Source organism: Mobula birostris, chromosome 3, assembly GCF_030028105.1.
Source record: "Mobula birostris isolate sMobBir1 chromosome 3, sMobBir1.hap1, whole genome shotgun sequence".
Classification (NCBI taxonomy): Eukaryota; Metazoa; Chordata; class Chondrichthyes; order Myliobatiformes; family Myliobatidae; genus Mobula; species Mobula birostris.
Window position 1 is genome coordinate 154,705,441 of NC_092372.1, and position 20,648 is coordinate 154,726,088.

A 20,648-nucleotide genomic window follows, 5' to 3' on the forward strand; every position below is an offset into this window, starting at 1 on the left:
AATATCACAGGCATAGGTCGAGAAATTTGTCGTTTTGCAGCCGCAGTACTGTGCAATATATAATAAAAAGAAAAACTATACATTACACTAAGAAATATACATTAAAAATTAAGTCATAGAAAAAGAGAGCAAAAAAAAAAATAGGTTTTCATGGGTTCATTGTCCATTCATAAATTTGATGGCAGAGGGAAAGAAGCTGTTCCTGAAACACTGAAAGCCTGCCTTCAGGCTCCTGTACTTCAAGGTTCAAAGTAAAATTTGTTATCAGAATACATACATGTCACCACATACAACCCTGAGATTATTCTTCTGCAGGCATACTTAGCAAATTTTGGAGTATTGTGTCCAGTTCTGGTCACCTCACTATAGGAAGGATATGGAAGCATTGGAAAGGGTACAGAGGAGATTTACCAGGATGCTGCCTGGTTTAGAGAGTATGCATTTTGATCAGAGATTAAGGGAGCTAGGGCTTTACTCTTTGGAGAGGAGGAGGATGAGAGGAGACATGATAGAGGTGTACAAGATAATAAGAGGAATAGATAGAGTGGATAGGCAGTGCCTCTTCCCCAGGGCACCACTGCTCAATACAAGAGGACATGGCTTTAAAGTAAGGGGTGGGAAGTTCAAGGGGGATATTAGAGGAAGGTTTTTTACTCAGAGAGTGGTTGCTGCGTGGAATGCACTGCCTGAGTCAGTGGTGGAAGCAGATACACTAGTGAAGTTTAAGAGATTACTAGACAGGTATATGGAGGAATCTAAGGTGGGGGCTTATATGGGAAGCAGGGTTTGAGGGTCGGCACAACATTGTGGACTGAAGGGCCTGTACTGTGCTGTACTATTCTATGTTCTATGTTATCTATAGAATAGTAACTGTAAACAGGACCAATGGACAACAACTATGCAAATGCAGACATAAATAAATAGCGATAAATAACAAGCATGAAATACCAAGATGAAAGTCCTTAAAGCAAGAGCATCGGTTATGAGAGCACCAGTAGTAGAGTGAGTAGTTATCCTATTTGTTCAAGTCTGATTATTGAGGGGTAGTACCCCTGTTCTTGAACCTTTGGGGTGTGAGTCCTGAGGCACCTGTACATTCTACCTGATGGCAGCAGTGAGAAAAGAACATGGCCTGGGTGGCAAGGAGAATTGTTGATGGATGCTCCTTTTCTACAACATTTCATGTAGATGTGCTTAATGGTTGGCAGGATTTTACATGTGATGTACTGGGCTGAATCCACTCCCTTATGTAGGATTTTCCACTCAAAGACATTGGCATTCTCATACCAGGCCATAGTGCAGCATCTATAGAAGTTTGCCAAGGTTTTTGATGAAATGTCAAATCTCTGCAGATTCCTGAGGAAGTAGAGTTGCTGTCATGCTTTCTTTGTTATTATATTTATATGATGAGTCCAGGGCAGGTCTTCTGAGATAGTGACACCTAGGCACTTAAAGTTACTGATCGTCTCCTGAAGTCTACGATCAGTTCCTTGGTCTAATTGACATTGAGTGAGAGGTTATTATGACATCACTCAGCCAAATTTTCAATCTTCCTCCAGTATGCTGATTCATCTCCACCTTTGATACAGCCCACAACAAGCAAACTTGTATACGGTGTTGCAGCAGTACTTAGCACCCCGGCTCTACTCACTTTATATCTAAAGTACACATTCCTGTGGAACTATAGGTATCAACGAAAAGACGAAATGCCCTGGGTGATGGGGTTCCTTAGTGATGGATGCTGCCTTTTTGAGGCATCACCTTTTGAAGGTGTCCTTCATTATGGGGAGGCTGGTGCCCATGATGCAGCTGACTGAGTTTACAACTTCCTGCAACTTTTTCCAATTCTCTGCAGTGGCCCCTCCAAACTAGAGGCTACAAATCCTGAAGCCAGTAACTCATCTCCTAACTCCCAAAACGCTATCCATATCTACAAGGCTCAAGTTGGGAGTGTGACAGAATATTCTTTCACTTACCTTAATAAGGCAGCTTCAAAAACACTCAAGAAACACAACTCCATATAGGATGTAGCAGCACAGATAGGCATCTCATCCACTACCAACACACAGTGACAGAAGTTGTTGGTACAGTACAGGATGAACAGTAACAACACACCAAGACTCGCTGGACATCACCTTCCAAACACAGCTAGAACAATGGCAACAAAAATCCATTAACACCACCACCTGGAATTTGCTCCCCAGGCCGCTCGCTATCCTGATTTGGAAATATATAGTTGTTCTTTCAGAGTTTATGGGTCAAAATCCTGGCACTCTCTCCCCAACTGCATGGTGGGTATACCCACATGTCAAGAACTCCAATGGTTCATGAAGGCAGCTCACCACCCTTCTCAAAGACAACTAGGGGTGGGCAATTAGATGCTGTTATAGTATATATTAATTTACTTCAAATATTTGAAAATGAAAAACCTGTTAATGTAGAAAATCCAACATAAGTACAGAAAATGCTGTTAACACTAAGTCAGTCAGGCAACACCTGCGAAAGATTGATGACTTTTTGTCAGATATTTACTTCAAATATATACTGAGTGTTGTTCAAATTTCTGCACACATTTGTAAGAGCACATATAGTATATCAGTATCTCCACATGATCTATGTGGTCAGTGTTAAAAGAAGTCATTACAGCAATATAGTACACCCGGGAGTTGCATTATTAACAGTACTACTGAGGTTGTAGCCTGGCTGAAGGTTCAGTTAGCACTTCTCCAACTATGAAAATTTTAAGTGATCTCTTCGTTTGATGGAGATATGTATTCACAAGTGAGGCCCTGGATAGAGTGCTAAAATGATCAAGTACTCTGCAGGGTAGAACTGTACTGTACCAGTATATAATTAATATATCTTAGCTACTGTGCAATTTAGTTATTAATATCCTAAAAGAAATCGTACTTCAAGTTTTCTTTCCTCAATTCATATAGGCAGAGTACAATTAATCACCTGATAATTTTTTTGCTGGACTTTCCTCTTGATGACTCGAGAATCCCATCATTGATACTGCCATATTAACAGTGCCTAAAACCATTTGAATCACATGACCTGGCAGCTCCAAACCTGCAGATAAAAAAAAACATATCAGAAGGCAACTAGCAGCCTGAACATAACACAACACTGAAAATAGAACTAAGCACATTTTACAAATAAAATAAAATCAATAACTGTAGCCAACAACTACAGACTTACAGGCACTGACAAAACAAAATTTAAACCCTTTTAAGTCTTTGCCCAAGCTTTTCCAAAAACTGAAAGTGACTTATAAACACATACTTTCACATTCCAATTCCTCTCACAAACATTAGAAAGAAACCTTATTAAGCAGGAAGAACGTACGTATAAAAGAACTTGCTTTTTCCCATCTTAGTAGTCTGGATTGTTCTGCCACAGGGTTATCAGCTATAAATGCCCCTCATATTCTGTTTCCCACCACAGCTGAATCTAGAAAGTCGATATCTTGGAATCAACCAGGAGCTCTGAGCAGCAGGAATGGGCATAGTGATAGTGAAAGCAAGCCCTAAACATTAAATTCTTCTGGAAGACTCTGATAGCTCACAACAACCTGTCCTAGCTCTGTCTGCTGTCAAATTATAGAACATTTGCCTTTGACAATAGAAATATATAAAATTATTAAAAATAAAATTTAAACATTTAAATGATTGATCACAAACAAAAATCAACTAAAAGCAATTAAGAATGCTTAAATGATTTAAAACCTCAAAGTACATTTTTTTAAAACTCTGTTTACTTTATCCTTATGTTTTTGTAGCTCTACAACTCCTATGCAAACACTGGATATGCAAACTACTTCATCAGGTCCAGAGTGGTACAGATTCCACATCTTAAGTGTTGGGGAATCTTAGCAAGGTAATGTTTCACCTGGGTTCCAGTGGAATACACTTCAGCAATCTAATCACAAATATCAAATTTGAAGGCTGGAATTTTGCAACCAGCAGCAGAAAGAGGATGCTCACCATCCATTGTGCTTACTTCTGTCCATTAACCTCCAATGATTGTGGCAAAATATGTGGGCAAAAGGTTTTTCATGCGTTTTACTGATTGCTTCTTTTGAAGCCGTACACTTAAAAAATTACAAACCTGATGTGATGGTTAAAGGCACAAATGTTATTACTAGAATTTCAGAACATGACATGGCATGCTTTTTAAAAGCTAACAAATTTAAAGTGAAACTGATAATTATTGCTAACAGATTAGTAAGTTAAGTCACTTTTTATTGTCATCTCGACCATAACTGCTGGTACAGTACACAGCAAAAATGAGACGTTTTTCAGGACCATGGTGCTACATAAAACAATACAAAAACTACACTGAACTACGTAAAACAACACAAAAACTACATTAGACTACAGACCTACCCAGGACTGCATAAAGTGCACAAAACAGTGCAGGCATTACAATAAATAATAAACAAGTCAATAAGCACAGTAGAAGGCAGTAGGCTGGTGTCAGTCCAGGCTCTGGGTATTGAGGAGTCTGATGGGTTGGGGGAAGAAACTGTTACATAGTCTGGTTGTGAGAGCCAGAATGCTTCGGTGCCTCTTGCCAGATGGTAGGAGGGGGAAAAGTTTGTATGAGGGGTGTGTGGGGTCCTTCATAATGCTGTTTGCTTGCCACTCAAAAATTGGAGTGAGAAATTGACAGGCGAATAATTACAATAGTTAAAAGGGAGGCACATAGTTATACAGGTGTCCCCTACTTTTCGAACGTTCGCTTTACGAAACCTCACTGTTACAAAAGACCTACATTAGTTCCCTGTTTTCGCTAACAGAAGGTGTTTTCACTGTTAGGAAAAAAGACAGTGCACGAAAAAAAATCAGCGCGCAATAAAAGGCAGCGCGCGCCCTGAGCAGCCGCTCTCCCCCGGATTCAGAACTGCATTCTAGCTGGCATTGCTTAAACATGTGCCTGTGAGCAGCCGTTTGCAAGATGAGTTCTAAGGTATCGGAAAAGCCTGAAAGAGCTTATAAGGTGTTACACTTAGCATAAAACTAGACTTAATTAAGCATTTCGATCGTGGTGAATGAAGTAAGGACAAAGTGAGGTTGGCTTGTGGAAGTTGACGAAGATGATATTGAAGAAGTTTTGGCATCCCATGACCAAGAAATGATAGATGAAGAGCTGATGCAATTGTAAGAGGAAAGGATAACAATCGAAACCCAATACAGTAGCAAACGGACTGAAGGTGAAGTCGTCCAGGAACGGAACATGAAGCACCTGCGTGAGATTTTCGCTGCAATGATAAAGTACAACTGGTACGTCAGTTTAGGGCATATTTGCAGGATGGTTTGAGTGCTTACAAAGAACTGTATGATAGAAAAATGCGCGAGGCTAAGCAGTCAAGCAAGCCTTCCACATCAGCCACAGCAGATGACGAACCTCGACCTTCGACATCGAGGCAGGCAGTCATAGGAGAAGATGAACTGCCTGCCCTGATCGACGATGAGATGACACCCCAGTGTCCCACCACCCCAACCCCCAGGCCGCGGACAGATACCGATTCGCGGAGAATGCAGCGGTAGGCGGGAAGCACCCAGCACATCTTTAAGAAAATAGCCGAAATAAACATGCTAATTAATTAGGTGCCGCCCAGCACGTAAATGTCGGCCCAGGTCAGAGACGATTGCCAATCGTGTTGCCTCTGATCTGGGCCAACAATTACGTGCTGGGCGGCACCTAATTAATTAGCATGTTTATTTCGGCTTTTTTCTTAAAGATGTACTGAATGTGTCCCGGTTACCGCTGTACCCCTGCATGCTTTGCGGATCGGTATTGGTTCGCGGCCTGGAGGGTGGGGGCCACTGTACCACCCCAACCTGCGACGACTCAGTCTAACACACCATCATCAGTGTGCTCGGTGCTATCCCAATTCCGGTAAGTGATACTACACTGTACATACATTATTTGTACTTTATATAGGCTGTGTATTTTTATGTGTTATTTGGCGTGATTTGGCAGCTTCATAGCTTAAAGGTTACCGGAGAGAGTGTTTTTGCCAACAGCGCTTGCGTGAGATTTTCGCTACGGAGATCTGTGCAGGCAATCATTGTAGAGAAGTATTTCTACTTTATATAGGCTGTGTATTTATCATATCATTCCTGCTTTTACTATATATTACTGTTATTTTAGGTTTTGTGTGTTATTTGGCATGATTTGGTAGTTTATTTTTGGGTCTGCGAATGCTCACAAATTTTTCCCATATAAATAAATGGTAATTGCTTCTTCGCTTTACAACATTCCGGCTTATGAACCGTTTCATAGGAATGTTCTACCTTCAGATGGTGAGGGAAACCTGTATACTAAGGGTTCAGGGTCAAATGGAAGATCATGCTTGTTCTGTGTGTTGCTTGGATTTCCAGCATCTGTAGATTTTTCTCTTGTTAGTGATTTGATTACTACTCTGTGAGGTCTCTCCCAGGGATGGCTACCCTGAAGGTTTAAATCTTTCCTTCGACGGGAGTTCAGTGAAACTCTCTCACTGCTCCCCCGCTGTGGTCACTGCTGCTCTCTGACTCTTTGACCATGTGCTTATCCGGACCCGGTATTAGAGCAAGTATCCTTTCTGGGAACATGTCTTTGCCACCAGCTTATACCACATCGTTTCCAGATTCATTTTCAAGCTTCTCGATTTGGAACCTCCGAGGACCCCAGGTACTCAAATTCAATTGACTGCTCCATCAGAACAAGCAGGATCTCCCAGTGGCCACCCATTTTAATTCTAATTCCCATTCCCATATGTCCATCCATGGCCTCCTCCACTGTCATGATGAGGCCACACTTAGGTTGGAGGAACACCACCTTGTATTTCGTCTGGATAGCCTTCAACCTGATGGCATGAACATTGATTTCTCAAACTTTTGATAATGCCCCCCTCCCTTCACCATTTTCCATCCCATTTTCCCTCTCTCACTTTATCTCCTTGCCTGCTCATCACCTCCCTCAGGTGCTCCCCCACTCTTTTTTTCTTTCTTCCATGGCCTTCTGTCTCTTTCACCAATCAACTTCCCAGCTCCTTACCTCATCCCTCCCCCTCCAGGTTTCTCTCTCCTCTCCCCCCAGCTTTTAAATCTACTGCTCAGCTTTTTTTTTTACTCCAGTCCTGCCAAAGGATTTCAGCCCAAAACGTTGACTGTACTTTTTTCTACAGATGCTGCCTGGTCTGCTGAGTTCCTCCAGCATTTTGTGTGTGCTGTTCGGACTTCCAGCATCTGCAGATTTTCTCTGGTTTGTAATTAGTGTCCCAGACGTGTTGTCTACCGTGAGTAAAACCAGCCATGCAATAGAAGAACAATACATGCTTCAGCATTAGCAAAGATATGGAACAACAACTATCTGCTGGAAGAACTCAGTGGGTCAAGCAGCATCTGTGAGACGAAGGGAACTGTCGACATTTTGGGTCGAGACTCTGCACAAAGAACTCATTGACTTTTCCCAGCAGATTGCTTATTGCTTTAGATTTCTGCATCTGTAGTCTCTTGTATCTCCAAAATTATGGAAAATACCGTTACGTTTACTCACAAAATAGGGTGAGTATTGGTTAATAATCTAATGAAACATCTCAATATATATGTTTACTTATAAATTTAAATCACTTTGCGCAACAGCAACTCACCAGTGCCATCCCCTGTCCCTTCCTGAAATGCTCCCATTACCAGCAGAATGACGATCACCACAAAAACTGGAATTTGCCAAGCTCCAGCAATTGATGCTGTGAGGAAAATGAATCATTAATCAACAAACTTGGACATTCATTATAGATTCAGGATACTAAGGAAATTAGAGATAGAGACATAGAAAACCTACAGCACAATACAGACCCTTCGGCCCACAATGCTGTGAACATATACTTTAGAAATTACGTAGGGCGACTCATAGCCCTCTACTTTTCTAAGCTCCCTGTATCTAACCCCCAATCTCTTAAAAGACCCTGTTTGTATCCGCCTCCACTACCGTTGCCGGCATTCCATCGAGCAGCCCACTCCACACTCTCACCACTCTCTGCGTAAAAACACTTACCTCTGACATCTCCTTTGTACCTACTTCCAAGCACCTTAAAACTGTGCCCTCTTGTGTTAGCCATTTCAGCCTTGGGAAAAAGCCTCTGACTACCCACACAATTAATGCCTCTCATCATCTTATACACCTCTATCAGGTCACCTCTCATTCTCCGTTGTTCCAAGGAGAAAAGGCCGAGTTCACTCAACCTATTCTCATAAGGCATGCTCCCCAATCCAGGCAAATCTTCTCTGCACACTTCCTATAGTTTCCACATCCTTCCTGTAGTGAGGTGACTAGAAATGAGCACAGTACTCCAAGTGGAGTCTGAGCAGGGTCCTATATAGCTGTAACATTACCTCTCGGCTTTTGAACTCAATTAAATAGTTTCCTTAGATTCCCATAATCTATTGTAATTTCCCACTGATACTGGTTTTCACAGTGGACCTTAATAAGAGTTTCTTTGTAGAAGTCCTATAAGAAAGATGGATTTAGCTATCATTTGTGTAAAGCCTGGATTGGATGTGAAACAAGATAACAAATTTAATTAAAATTGAGAATTCAATACTTGTGAAGACAGTTATATGCCATTCTCAGAAAAACACGTTGAGTGGCCTATGTTTGGGCCTATGTTCTTATCTATTGAAATTATTCAAAAACAAAAATAAGTTCGTTATATTTACAAAAGAACAGTGCAGTTGAGGTTTCAACAGTTCAGCTGAAATGTGAAACCAAAGAGGAATGAACAATATTGCTGGTATGGGGAGCCTGAAAAATATAAAAAAATGACATTTCAACATCGAGAAATTGTCAAAGATCATTTCAAAAAAATACAGAATCTCTTCCAGTGTAATCCACAACAGTTAATGATAAACGTGAAGTTATGCTGAGTATTCGGATTTGATCTAGACCAAAGAATGCTGCGATACAGAGGAATCAGTGTGTCTTTGCATACGAAGCACAGAAAATTAAATGTACAGATATAGCATGCTAACAGAAAGGCAAATGGAATGGAAAATAGAGCTTTTGGTCATATTTTGATTATATTGTGCTATAGGTTTCCCAAAACCAGATTCCATTAAAAAAAAGCTAATTCTCTTTACATATGTTATCCTAAAATACTACAGTATTTTAGTTAACATTTTTGAGGTACTTTTGGAATTTACCGGCAAAGAAAATATACATCACTGTTACGTCTTACCTGATGTGATATGTTTATCTCTATTACCATATCTCACTACTTGCAAGTTCACAGCTGTTGTTGATTACTTATTATCACATTGTTAACCAATTAGCTTTCATCATCAAGGTGTCCATTTTATATTTTTGTACATTTCATTTAGTAGTTAAAAACACTCGTTAGAAGTCGGGGAATTTCAATCAATATTTGAATCTGCCTTTTACACAGGCTCCTTGCATACTGTAACGCATTGGTGAATAATAAAATCACCTTCAACTACAGCTACTTTGGGACTGAAGTTATCTATCTGTCTAGCTTGACAAAACAAGCAAAACTCCTGAGCGAGGGCAGAATAATCACCATGTGCAATATCCTGTGAGAAACAATAACAGACCATCAATTCTCTCCATTTCGTTTTTTCATTCCCAATTAAGGATTACTTAAAATTTTTGTGTTAGGATGTGACTGCAGGAGTCTCTACTTAAAAATATTTTTATAGAAAGGTTTCTTACCTAGGTAAAAGAGAAGCACTGTCCAAACTGGAACAGAGATTGTTTTAAGAAAACGCTCTGTTTTTGTATTCCACTTAAATGAAACTGCCAATACATATCCAACAACGAGAGTCCAGACCTGTATCAAATGAAAATAATTGTTTTAAATATTTTGTTAATATCAGAGGTATTTCAGTTCAGGACAATCAAAACCAATATTGTAGCACCATGAAAATTCTACTTTTTTTTAAATGAACTTACTGGATTTGAAACATTTTTGACCTTAAGATTTAGATACATTTTTGCCAAAAGGTTATTGGTTACAAATAACGGAGGTGGCCTTCTGAAAGAAATTATGTATTATCAATATAAATGATCAATTATCAAGTTTTAATCATATGAAATCTTTAGCAAAATATCTTCCAATATATGGCTACAGCTGAGATAGCCAAGCAAGCATCCATATTGACTTGTATGTAACAACTGTGTTTATCCTTTAGATATACAAAGGATGACTGCAGTCTTTTTCTCAGGGTTGTGGAATTGAGGACTAGAAGGTATAGGTTTAAAGTGAGAGTAATTTACTACCAAAGGGTGGTTTGTATATGGAACAAGCTACTAGAGGAACTGGTTGAGGCAAGTATATTAACAGCATTTTAAGGCACTTGGACAGGTACATAGATAGGAAGGGTTTAAAGAGAACAATACAGCATAAGAACATGTCCTTTTGCCCATGACATCTGTGTCAACCATAACATCAAAATAAACTAATTTCATCTCTCTGAATGTGTTCCATATCCATCCATTCTCTGTATGTTTGTCTAAATGCCTCTTTAATATCTATGGAGCAAAATGGACAGATCATTGACATGAAATTTTAACTCTTTCTCCACAGAAACTATCTTACCTACTATTTCCAACATTTTCTGTTTTGTAACCTCTACAGAGCTCTATTTGTGTGGTACAATATAGGATTGCATTCCCTGAAATTTAGAATGGGTAATATGAACAATATATTCAAGAAAACAACAGGAATTCTGCAGATGCTGGAAATTCAAGCAACACACATCACTGGTGAACGCAGCAGGCCAGGCAGCATCTCTAGGAAGAGGTGTAGTCGACGTTTCAGGCCGAGACCCTTCGTGGGGGAATTAATTGGCTATACAAATAATTAATATCCACTGAATGAAGAATTGACCACAAGAGACACAAAATCTAAAAAAACAGTCAAGGCCTCCAGGAATTCATATAGAAAAAAATCTGGTGCACACCTAAATGACAACTGAAGTTTGGAACCAACAACTACAGAAAACAACTATTTTAGATTTAAGATTGATTGATTTTTGCTAACCAAGTTACTTAGATATGAGAAAGTAGCAAGATATGAAATGCATCATACTGTAGATCAGTCAAAATATTGGTGAACGATGGACAAAACTCAGTCACATGGCATACCGGCCCTCAGTTTCCTATGTAGAAAATTTCATCAGCAGGTTAATTACCAAAGCAGAGTCCACAATATGGTCAATGGAAAACTGCATTAAGTAGACAAGCCAAATGCTTGGTATTATTCCCATTTCTAATAGTAACTTATATCTTTGATAGCTTTTCATGTATGCATTTTTCACAAAGATCATTTTGACTGAGACTTAGTTTGAAATTACTTGAACATTGTTGTCCTGTATGTTGTTCGTCTCCGCATCTGTGACGCATCAGGTGGCAACCTTGCCATTTCTTCAGCATTTGGATTTTTTACAAGGCCAAGTTGCTAGCTGGACGCTCAAGCCAGAATGGATGGAAAGCGTGCAAGTAGCCGTCCAGATTCTAATCTGGAACCACTTAACTCAAAGTCCAGTGCAGATGCCAGTACACCACTGGCTGGCTTGCCTGACCATTAATTCTTTGTTTTAAAAAGTTTATGTAAAATTTCAATTTTGTTCTGCTTAGATGAATCTTTATTGCATGAGAATATTGTACAAACTGGTGTCAATTATTAACAAGAAAGAGTTTAAACAGTGTAATATTTTTGTATATTTTTAAGCAACACACACAAAATGCTGGAAGAGCTCAGCAAGCCAGACAGCATCTATGGAAAATAGTAAACAGTTGACGTTACGGGCTGAGACCCTTCACCAGGACTGGGAAAAAAGAGCAAGAAAGTTGGGGTGGGGGGGAGGAGGTGAGGAAGAAGTACAAGGTAGTAGGTGATAAGTGAAACCGGGAGGGGGGGGGTTAAGTAAAGAGCTGAGAAGCTGATACGTGAAAGAGATAAAGGGTTGGAGAAGGGGGAATCTAATAGGAGAGGGTAGAAGATAGTTAGGGGGACAGATAAGAGGTTCTGTGGGAGAGATCGAGAAACCCAGATGGTCTGCTGCCTCCCTGGTGCCAAGGTCCGCGATATCTCGGATCGAGTTCTCAGTATTCTCAAGAGGGAGGGTGAACAGCCAGATGTCGTGGTCCATGTAGGGACCAATGACGTGGGCAGGAAGAAGGAGGAGGCCCTGCAAAGAGTTTAGGGAGTTAGGTGCAAAGTTGAAGGACAGGACCTCCAGGGTTGCAATCTCAGGATTGCCATGCGTGCCACGTGCTAATGAGGCTAGAAAAAGGAAGGTAATGTAGCTAAATATGTGGCTAAGGAGTTGGTGCAGGAGGGAGGGCTTAATGTTTTTGGACAATTGGGCCTTGTTCCAGGGAAGGTGGGACCTGTTCCGAGGGGATGGGTTGCACCTGAACTGGAGGGGAACTAACATCCTTGTGGGAAGGCGGGAAGGTTTGCTAGTGCTGCTCCCGAGGGGGTTTAAACTAGATTTGCAGGGGGAGGGGAACCAGAGTGTTACAGCAGATAGTGAGGTGGAGGAGGATAAAGGTCATGTGAGAACTGCAGGTATAGTGCATAGAGTAAAGCCAATTCTAACATATAAAGAGGCTTTGAGGAAAGAGAAGCAAAATAAAGGATGTAAAGGTAGTAAGGTAGAAGGGCTAAAATGCATGTACTTCAATACAAGAAGCATCAGGAACAAAGGTGATGAACTGAGAACTTGGATACATACATGGAATTATGATGTAGTGGCCATTACAGAGACTTGGCTGGCACCAGGGCAGAAATGGATTCTTAATATTCCTGGATTTCAGTGTTTTAAAAGAGATAGAGAGAGGAAGAGAAAGGGAAGAGGGGTGGCATTACTGGTCAGGGATACTATTACAGCCACAGAAAGGGTGGGTAATGTAGCAGGATCCTTTTTTGAGTCAGTATGGTGGAAGTCAGGAACAGCAAGGGAGCAGTTACTCTGTTGGGAGTATTCTGGTAGCAGCAGAGATACTGAGGAGCAGAGTGGGAGGCAGATTTTGGAAAGCTGCAAAAATAACAGGGTGAATATCATGGGTGACTTTATCTTCCCTAATATTGATTGGCATCTGATTAGTTCCAATGGTTTAGACGGCGCAGAGTTTGTTAAGTGTGTCCAGGATGGATTCCTGTCACAGTATGTTGACAGGCCGACTAGGGGGAATGCCATAATAGATCTACAAAATAGTATTAGGTAACGAACCGGGTCAGGTCACAGATCTCTCAGTGGGTGAGCATCTGGGGGACAGTGACCACCGCTCCCTGGCCTTTAGCATTATCATGTAAAAGGATAGAATCAGAGAGGACAGGAAAATTTTTAGTTGAGGAAGGGCAAATTATGAGGCTATAAGGCTCCCAGAAGCATTGACAATTGCATCTTCCAAATATTCATTTTCATTGTAACACTGAAGACTCAGGCAGGAAATGTATGCATCTTAGAATGCCAGCCTAAGACCTCTAATCCTGCTGGCAATATCTACAAACTTGTTGAGGGGGGGTGGTGGTGTGTGCTTTAAGAGAACCCAGCAGAAACTATGAATACCTTGGTACCCTGGCAGTAGGGGAGAAGAAGCAAATTATTTAGGGATGGTGTCAGTAAGCATGGTTCACACAGAATCATGTAAAGTCTGCAAATCTTGTCGATAAACATGAGAATTGATTGGAAATTGTGAGATGGAAATGGACAGAATCTGCTTCCAGTGAGGGCTACTGGGCATGTTACTCTCACCACAGATGAAACAATTCCAATTTAAATTACAGAAGGACCGGATACACATCAGCTCTGGCAAGGTCTGTAGGCTATTACTTCCTACAAGGTGAAACCTAACAGCTTGACTAGCTGTAATCTTTCATTCCCAGATGGGCTCAACATGGTGTTGGAAACTGCAATGACAACGGGCGCCTTCTGTTAGAGTTTGAAAGCGTACTTTAGCGTACTTTGAAAGGGAGAAGTTCCCTTTGAGAGGTAACTACACGTGTGAATTTCTGCAGCATCTGATGACTCCACGGCCTCTGTCTCAAACATCAGAACATTTTTCAAGAGAGTGAACTCTTGCAAGACGTCAGGTCTTGACGATGTAACTGGTAGGGCACGGAAAACCTGTCCCAAACAGCTGGCAGGAGTTTTCAAGGATATCTTTAATCTTTCACTGCTGCATTTAGAGGATCCCACTTGCCTTAAAAGAAAACCAGTCTTACAGTGTGCAAGAACAGCAACGTACGCTGACTTTACACTATCACCCAGTTTCACTCACATCCACAGTTATGAAGTCCTTTGAGAGGTTGGTCATGGCCAGAATCAACTCCTGCCTCAGCAAGGACCTGGACCCGCTGCAATGCGCCTATCAATAGGTCTACAGCTGATGCAGTATCACTGACTCTCCCTCGGCCTTGGATCAACTGAACAACAGGAATACCTACATCAGGCTGCTGTTTATTGATCTCTGCTCAGTGCTCAACACCATCATACCCTCAGTACTAACCAACAAGCTTTAGAATCTGGGCCTCTCTACCTAAGCAACTGGATCCTTGAGTTCCTCACCGGGAGACTATAGTCTGTACAGACTGAAATTAACGTCTCCTCCTTGCTGACAGGCAACACCAGTGCACCTCAAGGTTGCAGCTCATTCTATATACACCCTTGACTATGTGACTTGGTACAGCTCAAATGCCATCTATAAATTTGCTGATGATACAACTGTTATTGGCAGAATCTCAGATGGTGACGAGGAAGTGTACAGGAGTGAAATAGATCAGCTGGTTGAGCGGTGTTGCAACAACAATCTTGTATTCAACTTCAGGAACACCAAGGAATTGATTGTGGACTTCAGGAATGGGAGGTCCTCATGTAGCTGGATGATCATGCTGAGGAACTTTGGGGGGCATCCCAGTCATTCCATGATTTGCCACAGACCTTCCCTGCTCACGGTGTCGAACACTTTGGTAAGGTCGACAAACGTCACGTACAATCCCCTGTTCTGTTCCCTACATTTCTCTTGGAGCTGCCTGAGACCAAATACCATGTCGGTGGTGCTCCTGTTGGCTCTGAAGCCACAATGGCTCTCTGGGAGGTGTTCTTCTGCAATGATGGGCACCAATCTGTTCAGGAGTACTCTTGCCAGGATTTTTCTTGCGATCGAGAGAAGAGTTATCCCCTGGTAGTTGGAGCAGTCGGACTTTTCCCCCTTGTTCTTATACAGGGCGATGATGACTGCATCATGGAGGTCCTGTGGTAGTTTACCTTGTTCTCAGCAGCAGACAAAGAACTTGTGGAGTCTGGGTAACGCTGGGCCCCCATGCCTCCAAATCTCAGGTGGGATTCCATCAACTCCCACTGCCTTGCCACTTTTCAGCTGCTCTTTGGCCTTGACTGTCTCTTCTAGGGTTGGAATCTTGTCCAGTTCTGTTTTCTTTGGCTGTTGTGGGATGTGATAAATTGCTGAGTCTTGAACCATGTGGCTGGCGCTGAGAGAGTCTGGAAATGTTCCAACTACCGGTTCAGGATGGACGCCTTGTCTGTGAAGAGTGCCTGACCGTCTGCACTGTGCAAGGGACTCTGGACCTGATGCAAAGGGCCGTACACCGCTCTCAGAGCTTCATAAAACCCTCTGTAGTCAATGGTGTCTGCGCAAAACTCAGTTCTCTTTGCGAGGTTGGTCCACCACATGTTCTGAATCTCTCGAAACTTGCGCTGGAGGTTGTTGCATACAAAGCGGAAGGCTGCTTTCTTATCAGGACAAGACGGCTGAGCAAGGTGCACCTGGTGGGTGGATCTCTTCTTTGCCAGCAATTCTGGGATCTCATCCGTTGTTTTCCTCGAACCAGTCCTTATTCTTCTTTGTGGAAAACCCTAGGACTTCTTCAGAGGTGTGCAGGATGGTGGTTTTTAGGTGTTCCCAAAGCACTTCTGGAGAGGAGTCTGTGGGGAAACTGGGATCCTGAAGCCTCAACTGAAGATTCGTCTGAAAGTCAGCTTTCACTTCAGCTGACTGGAGGTTGCCAACCTGAAACTTCTTCCTTGGAGTGCCTCCTCTCTTTGGCTTGGGTTTGAAATGGAGACTGAGCTTGCAGCAGACAAGACGATGGTCCGTATGACACTCTGTGCTGGGCATCATTCAGCTGAGTAAGACATCCCAAAGATCTCTCTGGTGCATCAAGATGTAGTCTATGAGGTGCCAATGTTTAGACCAAGGATGCATCCAGGTTGTTTTCAGACTGTCTTTCTGCTGGAAAATGGTGTTAGTGATGGTGAGTTGCTGCTCCGCGCAAAACTCTTAACAGAAGGCGCCCGTTGTCATTGCAGTTTCCAACACCATGTTTGCCAAGTATTCCTTTCCAGGCTTCTGAATCTTGGCCTACTCTGGCATTGAAGTCGCCAAGGATGAAGACCTTGTCATCTGCAGAGGCACTCCGTACGAGGTTGCACTGATCAGGGTAAAACTTGTCCTTTTCTGCAGGATCTGCTTGAAGAGTGGGGGCGTACACGCTGAACAGTGTGGCATGCTGCTTGGTTTGAAGTGGGAGGCGCATGGAAATGATGCAGTTGGAGTGACCCGTTGGCAGTTTTTCCAAGTGTGGAGGCAATGGAGTTCCTGACCATAAAGCCAACGCCAGAAAGCCATCTCTCAGTCTCTGGCTTGCCTGACCAGTAGAGGGTGTGGTCGGCACCATGTTCTTGAAGGTTGCCTTCCTCTGGGAAGCAGACTTCACTGAGAGCAGTGATGTCGACATTCAGTCTTGAAAGTTCATGCGCAACTGGAGCGATCGTCGTTCTGGGTGACCACTGTCTGCTGTATTGAGCATGGTTCTGATGTTCCAGCATGTGAGCTTTAGTCCTTGCACTCCTTGTGAGGCAGGTGTGTACCTTTTCTTTTTTGTTGTTGTTTGACCGCAGCTAGCCAACTGGGGGAAGTAGAAACGAGCTTTGGTTAGGCCACCTTTTCTATGCCCCTCTCTATGTGGAGCAGCAGTGCTGTCCCCAGAGAAGGCTGCTTGGTCGTTCAGGGTGCTGCCGAATGATATCGTCGTCTCCGGGGTCAACATCAGACGACCCATACACCTGAACCGTCTGCATGCAGGATCGGAACTGCGGCTTCCAGTGTCGTCTTCCACCTGCCGTTTTCGCCCCTTTCCTATCGCTGCAGGGCTTGATGAATGGTCGGGGAGGATGGTCATAGATGTGGGCGTGTCCTTCAACCTGCACAATGGTATTTTAGGTGGAGTGCAGTGTGCACGATACTGGCTCCACCTTTTACATCCATAGCCTAGCAAGCTGGGACGGTGACAGCGAGGTCCTCGGGTCGTAGGAGTTACGTCGGAGTGTCCTCCTCCTAGGTGGATGGCCTGACAAGGCTAACAAGCCCCACCTGTCCGGGTTTGGATTCAGAGTTGTCCTTCTCTTAGGCTGGTTGCCAACCAAGGCTGACGAGCCCCCCTACCCATCTAGTTATACCGCCGAACACTCAGTCGCACTGTGACATAGCAAGCTCGGTGGAAACGGGGGGCACCGACGAAAAGGGTTGCTACAGACGCAGAGATGTAGGAGAGGCCATTTGCTGTGGCCTCCTGCCTAGCAGACCAGACAGTGGCCATAGGGCGATCACTACACTGGGAAAGGAGAGGCGATGAATTGTACGTAGACCTATTTAGATGGTAAATATGCACTGAATGAGTTAAGCACAATGGAAAGGATGTGTTATTATCAAAGATGCTGCCCTACTGCAACTGACAACTGGTCTGGCCTCAATTTTGGCCTGGTGTTGTATCATAGCATCTGATAGCTTCATGGATTTCTTGTAAAGATTAGGGATACCTGATTTGAATGCTGCAGACCCAGACTTCAGTGGAAAATGGGTCTCCCAGTTCATTCATAGCTTTTGGTTTGGGACAACCTCGATCGTCCTCTTTGTTACGTAGTCCTCAACCTCAACACACTTCCTGCTGATGTCATCACGGTGGTGACATATTTATCTACGCTGAAGCTGAGTCTTTGAAGACTTCAAAGCAGTCGTGTAGAAGCTCGTTTCCTCAGACTAGCACTATACAACTTTCAGCACCAGATCCTCCTGTTTCATTGTCTGCACGTATGCAGAGACGAGCACAGCCTGGTGGTCTGATTAACCAAAGTGTGAATGGGGATGGTTCAGTGGGCATCTTTGATGGCATGTTCAGATGTTGCCATTAAGGGATGACTGTGTGCAGCCCTGACAGGAATCATCAACTATTCCTGTTTAGGATTACTGCAGCTGAAATCCACAGTCACAGCCATGAGTGCCTCAGTAAACAGCACTTTAAGACCTTTAAAAAAAATCTATCAATACTCAAAAATCAACAAACCTCGGATGGCATACTTGCAGTTTCCCTTTAAGAAAACGGAAGCAGGGACATCGTGCTGGTCGACAGGTAGGATTGAAATGCAGAGGTTTTAAGCTATAAAAATGTGTAGAAAAGGACTTTGCTTCTCTGAAATACGGCTATCCCCTGCCATTTCAGCACAGTGCCGCAGCTCAATGGTTTCACGCTTTGCCGCAGAGACGGGACAGAGGAGGTAGAGCATGCTTTAAAGGCAGAGGAGGTGGAGCATGCTTTAAGATCAACTCAATGCAGTGCACTAACGTGGCAGTTCTGTCTCAATCCCACTCACCTGACTTAGAATATCTAGTGGTCAAATGTCGTCCATTTTATTTGTCGAGGGCATTTTTCATCATCATCCCGGTAGTGGTGTACGTTCTACCTTAGGCCAACATCAGGCAGGTACTGGAGGAACTGAGCAGTGCAATCAACAGGCACTAAACTGTACACTCTGTTGCCTTCCCTATCAGTGTGGGAGATTTCAACCAGACTAGCCTGAAGAAGTCTCTGAACAACTACTACCAACATATCACCTGTGGAACCAGAGCAGGCAACACACTTGAACACGGTTATACCACCATGAAGAACGCTTACCTTGCCATCCCATGCCTAATCATCTGGCTGTACCACTATCTCCCAGTGTATAGGCAGAGACTAAAGACTGCAGCATCAGTGGTGAGGATCAAGAAGGTATGGTCAAAGGAGGCAGAACAATGCTTACAGGACTGCTTTGAGTCAGTGCACTACACAATATACAAGGATTCATCTTCAAGTCTGAATGAACAGACCACAGTTGTCACTGACTTCAAGACCTGTGGGTTTTCGGGCTATTACTTTTTAAAAAGTGAAACCTAACATCATGAGTAGCTGTGATGCTTCACTCCCAGATGAGCTCAATGCCTTTTTTGCATGCTTTGAAAGGGAGAATAAGACCACACCTGTGTGAATCCCTTCAGCATCTGGTGACCCTGTGAGGCCGATGTCAGAATACCTTTCAACAGGGTGAACCCTTCCTTGCAAGGCATCAGGCCCTGAAGGTGTGCCTCGTGGGGCTCTGAAAACCTGTGCCAATCAACAGGTGGGAGTGTTCAAGGACATCTTCGATCTCACTGCTGCAGTCAGAGGTTTCCACCAGCTTCATAAGGGTGACAATCAGACCAGTGCTCAAGAAGAGAAGGGTGAGCTGCTTCAACGTCTATCACCCAGTGGCACTTAGTTCTATTATGAAGTGCTTTGAGAGGTTGGTCAAGGCTAGAATCAACTCCTGCCTAAGCAAGGCCCTGGACCTGCTGCAATTTACCTGTCGTCACAATAGGTCTACAGTGGATGCAATCTCACTGGCTCTCCACTCAGCGTGAGATCACCTAGTCAATAGCAAACGCTTATCAGATTGCTGTGTATTGACTACAGCTGCACGTTCAACTCTATCATACCCTCAGTTCTAATCAACAAGCTCAAAAACTTGGGCGTCTGTATCTCTTTCTGCAACAGGATCCTTGACTTCCTCACCGGGAGATCACAGCCTGTGCAGATTGGAAACAACATCTCCTCCTTGCTGACAATTAACAATAGTGTACTTCAAGGATGTATGCTTAGCCCACTGCTCTACACCCACTAATGTGTGGCTAGGCACAGCTCAAAAACCATCTATAAATTTACTGATGACACAATTGTTAGCAAAATGTCAGATCGTGACGAGGTGGTGTACAGGACCAAGATAGATCAGTTGGTTGAGTGGTGTCACAACAACAACCTTGCATTCAATGTCAGTACGTCCAAGGAAGTGTTTGTGAATTGAAAGTCGAGGGAACATACTCCAGACCTCATCGAAGAATCTGCAGTAGAAAGGGTATGCAGTTACAGGTTCCTGGATGTCAACATCTCTGAAGATCTGTCCTGGGCCTAACATATTGATGCAATTACGAAGACATGACAGCAGCTATATTTCATTAGGAGTTTGTGGAGAATTGGTACGTCACCAAAGTCACTCTCAGGTTTCTACAGATGTATAGTGGAGAGAATTCTGATTGCATCACTGTCTGGTATGGATGGGCCACTGCAAAGGATTGTAAAAAAGCTGCAGGAAGTTGTAAACTCTGCCAGCTCTATAGTGAGTATTAGCCTCCCCAGCATTGAGGACGCCCTCAAAAGATGAAGCCTCAAAAAGCTGCATCCATCATTAAGGGCCCCCATCACCCAGGACATGTCCTGTTCTCATTGCTACCATCGAGGAGGAGGTACAGAATCCTCAAGACAC

General features: G+C 43.1%; 1 protein-coding gene across 1 annotated transcript in view; it reads right to left on the bottom strand.

The window, feature by feature from the left end:
- Positions 1 to 20,648, bottom strand: part of tmem245 (transmembrane protein 245) — a 115,993-nt gene that overhangs the window by 90,426 nt on the left and 4,919 nt on the right. The window contains exons 2-4 of the mRNA XM_072253527.1: positions 9,718 to 9,835; positions 7,643 to 7,738; positions 2,959 to 3,072 (exon numbers count right to left, since the gene is read on the bottom strand). Of these exons, the coding sequence (XP_072109628.1) occupies positions 2,959 to 3,072; positions 7,643 to 7,738; positions 9,718 to 9,835 (328 nt within the window). The remainder of the gene's footprint in view (positions 1 to 2,958; positions 3,073 to 7,642; positions 7,739 to 9,717; positions 9,836 to 20,648) is intronic.